Raw genomic sequence first — 5,000 nt, forward strand, 5'->3', positions numbered from 1 at the left:
AGATGAAGATGGTGATGATGATGATGATGATGAGGTGTGTGCTAATTATGATGATGAAGGTAATAATGAAGATGATGATAGTGGTGAAATATTCGGTGAGGTTTATTAGCTAGTAAGCGTTTCCGCTCTTTCTAATTGTTCTGTCTTTATGAGATTATTTTCCTGAGTGGTTAATCAGAGTACGCAATGGTGTGTGTGTGTGTGTGTGTGTGTGTGTGTGTGTGTGTGTGTGTGAGCTAATGTCTCATCTCCACTTCTGGATCATCAGCACCAACACACAGGGGATTCTCCTTATTGCTCAGCGGTCAGATATTCCACTTAGATTCCAGTCCAAGTGAATACCGTCAGGAATTAACCACAGACATACACACACACACACACTACGCTATTAGGCAGCTCAGTGAGTTAAACACCTCGAGAGCCAGCAAAAGGAGTCGGGTTGCGTTCCCATGGCAGCAGTTACCGCGGACGAGCGCCCGGGGCATCTCGGCGCATCCCTGACCCCCTCGGCACGCCCTGCGGTCAGCTCGGCCTGTGGCCGACGCAGCACTAGTAAGGGATGGCTCCGGGACGCAAACGTGATGGCTCAGCTCGACTGGGCCCCGACATCTGGGTCAGATCAGCTCCTCTCCACCGCATCTGAAGCCCGGTCCACTGCACTCATACACACACACACGCGCGCACACACACACGCACTCTTTCTCTCTCTCTCCCTCTGTCTCACACACACACACACACACACTCATGTTTCAGACTCCTCCGCGGTTCACTTCTTACAGCCCGTGTCAGTTTTCTCTCTCTCTCCCTCCCTCCCTACTTCCCTCCCTCCCTTCTCTCTTTCTGTCATTTCTCTCTCTCTCCCTCATCCTTCAATAGTTCTGAGGCATCCCAGTGAAAAACGAAAAAAGCCAGAAAGACCACAAGCGTATAAAACATGATCTATCTCTGAGCACTTGGACACAGTGACGTGCGGAAGTGGGACAAATCAGTGTGCGCGCGCGTGTGTGTGTGTGTGTGTGTGTGTGTGTGTGTGTGTGTGTGTGTCTGTGTGTGTGTGTGTGTGTGTGTGTGTGTGTGTGTGTGTGTGTGTGTGTGTGTGTGTGTGTGTGTGTTTGCCAGGGGCAGGAGATGTGCTTGACGGATGGTCTGAGGTCTGTGTGTGTGTGTGTGTGTGTGTGTGTGTGTGTCTGTGTGTGTGTGTGTGTGTGTGTGTGCGTGTGGAAACCAGAGCCAGATGGCTTATTGTGAGCCAGAAAGGCCTGGCGTGCCGTCTCATTACCGAACGCCGAGCGGGAACACGGCCCTGTAGATAAGTGATGCTCGCCTTGCCTCCGCTCACCACTGTGGCTCTGTGTGTGTGTGTGTGTGTGTGTGTGTGTGTGTGTGTGTGTGTACACCGCTGGACAGGCCCCAAATCCTCCTGTCACTCAGCCTGATCCCACTCTCTAATTCAATCCAGAGAGCGCAGGGAGAACCCACCCACACCACAGGATGGAACCGGGGGAACGGAACATAGAACAGGAAGGAACCGGAAGGAACAGGACACATTTGAAAAGAGCTGGGCAGAAGAGAACAGGAACCAATGCAACGGAACCAAATAGAACAGGACAGGACACGACGGAAAAGAACCAAACGGAACCAAATAGAACAGGAAAGGACACAATGGAAAAGAACCAAACGGAACCAAATAGAACAGGACAGGACATGACGGGAAAGAAGACTGTGGAATGGAAGGGAGCAGAGCCGAGGAACGCAGAGGAGAGAACAGAAACAGAACCGAACAGAACAGGAGAGAGAGAGAGAGAGAGAGAGAGAGAGAGAGAGAGAGAGAGAGACAGAGAGAGAGAGAGAGAGAGAGAGAGAGAGAGAGAGGTGTGCACAGAATGACTAAAGGGGCACATACTGTCCTGTCTATATCACACATGCCCAGTAGAGCTATCCTGTCTACAATTTATCTCACATGCCCAGTACAGCTGTCCTGTCTACAGTAGATCACACATGCCCAGTAGAGCTGTTATGTCCTGTCTACAGTAGATCACACATGCCCAGTAGCTGTCCTGTCTACAGTAGATCACACATGCCCTTCGAAGCTGTAATGGGCGTGCTCAGTGGTGCTTACCGGAGTCTGATTCGTCGGGGCTGACCGAGCCCAGCAGGTCCTTCTCCTTCTCGTAGTCGGTCTTGCAGAGCAGCTGTCCGTCTTTCAGCACAAACTCGTCGCCCTTCCGTAGCTGCCGGTCGCACACGCAGCAGCAGAAGCAGTTGAGGTGGTACACACACTCCAGCGCACGCATCACAAACTCCGTGGGGGCGATCTTCTCCAGGCAGCCGCTGCACTTAGTGGCAAACAGCCTGAGGGACACAAGAGCAACAGGGGAGCCAGAGTTAGACCAGACCAGACCGGGAGTTAGACCAGACCAGACCAGGCAAGACCAGATCAGACCAGACCGGGAGTTAGACCAGACCAGACCAGATCAGACCGGGAGTTAGACCAGACCAGACCAGTCCAGACCAGACTAGACCAGACAAGACCAGACCAGACCAGACTAGACCAGACAAGACCAGACCAGACTAGACCAGACAAGACCAGACCAGACCAGACCAGACCAGATCAGCCTGAGGGACACAAGAGCAACAGGGGAGCCAGAGTTAGACCAGACCAGACCAGACCAGACCAGACCAGACCGGGAGTTAGAAAAGACCAGACCAGACTAGACCAGACCAGGAGTTAGACCAGAGGGACTAGACTAGTATACAGGACCGGGAGTTAGTCCAGCGGGACTAGACTAGTCTATAGGACTGGACTACAGTTAGACTAGAGGGACTAGACGAGGAGTTAGACCAGAGGTTCTAGACTAGTCTACAGGACTGGAAGTTAGAAAAGAGGAAACTGTCTTATTGTCTTATTGTGTTGTGTTACTGTAAGTCACCAAACAGATTATTCTGAACAGGCAACAAAATGTAATTTCATTTCAACAAAAATGACATTAGTCATGACAAGTATCATGACATTCATCAGGACAAGAAGTCCAGTGAGGAATGATCTTTGTTTCAGGGAACATGACTCAGCGTGTTATGATCATACTCAGAGTCATGGTGTTGTACCATTTCTGTGTGTGTGTGTGTGTGTGTGTGTGTGTGTGTGTGTGTGTGTGTGTGTGTGTGTGTTATTTTTGTATTACTAATGATTGATGCTTGATTAATGCTCTGCCATTGCTGAGTAGCAGTACCAAGATCAGCCCCTGCCACATGCAATCATATCAGTCTACTTCGCCTCAATACCAATACCAGCCTGTCGGCTTTCATACAGCTAGGACCCCTCCACCCCCATATGTTTGCTTTCATAGAGAACCCCCCCCCCCCCACACACACACACACACACACACCCGAGGCTGACCCCCCACCCCACGTTCTTCATTTCCGCCCCCAGACGGGGGATGTGTTCTCTTTGTGTGACCAAAGGCACAGACACTCACTGCTTTCTCTCTCTTTCTTTCTTTTGCTCTCTCTCTTTCTTTCTCTCTCTACTTCTGATCATCTCACTCTCTTCTCTATTTTATTTCTCACTTTTCTCTCTCTTTCTTTCTCTCTCTCCCTCTGATCACCTCTCTCTCTCTCTCTCTCTCTCTCTCTCTCCGTTTCCTCGTGATTCAGCGGAGGCGGTGGTGGTTAACCGGAGCCGGCCGGCTGGACGTGTGCTTGATGCTGTCCAGCCTGTGCGGAGAGATTTATTGGTTGGCTCTTTTGTTTTTGAACTGGTCTGCAGGACAGCTGGTTGTCACCGGGCTATCAGAGGTACGCATCTCTCTTACAGAGCCCCGGGCACACACACACACACACACACACACACACACACACACACACACACACACACACACACACACACACACACACACACACACACACACACACACGTGCACGCCTGAGGCGTTTGAGGCAATGATGAATCTGAGTAAATATGAGACGGACGAGGAGGCCAAGAGGTTTTGTCATGGTAATGGTATTGTGCCTGGCTGATTGTGATATTGATAATGCAATGCACACACACACACACACACACGCACAGACACACGCGCAAACACGCACGCATACACACGCACACACACGCACACACACACAAACACACACACACACACACAAACACACACGCACACACTCACAAACACACACATACACACACACACAAACACACACAAACACACACACACACACACACACACAAGAGTCTGCCAAAAAGCAGTGATACAGAGCTATATTCATCACTGGAAGACGATCACTCATGTGCTTGAGCTGTTGCTGAGTCTCTGCTCATATCACTGTGTGTGACTGAATCAGAAATGTCCTCCTGGGCGACCCCAAGGTCAGGGTCTTGCGGCTGCCCCAGTGTTTACCAGTCTGTGCGCTGACCAGTCTGTGCTTGACCAGTCTATGCGCTGACCAGGCGGGCGATTCTTCCCCCAAGGTCAAAGCCCTGCCCCAATGTCAACCGGTCTATGTGCTGACATGTGCATCTACGTGGACAATGGCCAGGACACCAAGAGTGACATCAAACATCTTTGAAAAAGTTCAACACTATGTGTTTCGTTCATTTTAATTTATTATTTTAGATTCATTTTAATCTCAATGTTAGTAATTGTAAGCATCATTTTATTATGTTTGTACTGTATATGATTTCATTGACATGAAACATAATCTACTACATAACATTCTAAACATATGTGAGTAGGCCTGCACTCTTAACCACTAACAAAATATATTTTAAGCAGCTCCAACTGGTTTAATCCCCCAGTGGAGAGAGCATATAGCCTAGCGACAGCGATATGGATATTGGCATAGCTTGGCCTTGAGAAGGCTGCTAATCTTTGATTTATTGCACCACATTAAGAAGATTATTATTTGACAATGGAAGAAACTGTTAATCCCCAACCGGGAGCTTTGGCAATGTTCTCCAAACAAGTGTTTTGGAGGTCTTGAGAAAGTGGCCTACAGTGACCTGCTTA

The 5,000-nt window shown here is 49.5% G+C and overlaps 1 protein-coding gene across 1 annotated transcript in view; it reads right to left on the reverse strand.

Annotated features, from left to right (window-relative positions):
- The window catches only part of lmx1bb (LIM homeobox transcription factor 1, beta b), a 68,917-nt gene that overhangs the window by 16,437 nt on the left and 47,480 nt on the right, over positions 1-5,000 (reverse strand). Inside the window, exon 3 of the mRNA XM_076269970.1 lies at positions 2,120-2,352. Coding sequence (XP_076126085.1) covers positions 2,120-2,352 — 233 coding nt within the window. The remainder of the gene's footprint in view (positions 1-2,119; positions 2,353-5,000) is intronic.

The sequence above is a fragment of the Alosa pseudoharengus genome, unplaced genomic scaffold, assembly GCF_046254945.1.
Source record: "Alosa pseudoharengus isolate Yale_2024_CS ecotype anadromous, Long Island Sound unplaced genomic scaffold, YU_APseudo_1.1 YU_APseudo_1.1_scf_6, whole genome shotgun sequence".
Classification (NCBI taxonomy): Eukaryota; Metazoa; Chordata; class Actinopteri; order Clupeiformes; family Clupeidae; genus Alosa; species Alosa pseudoharengus.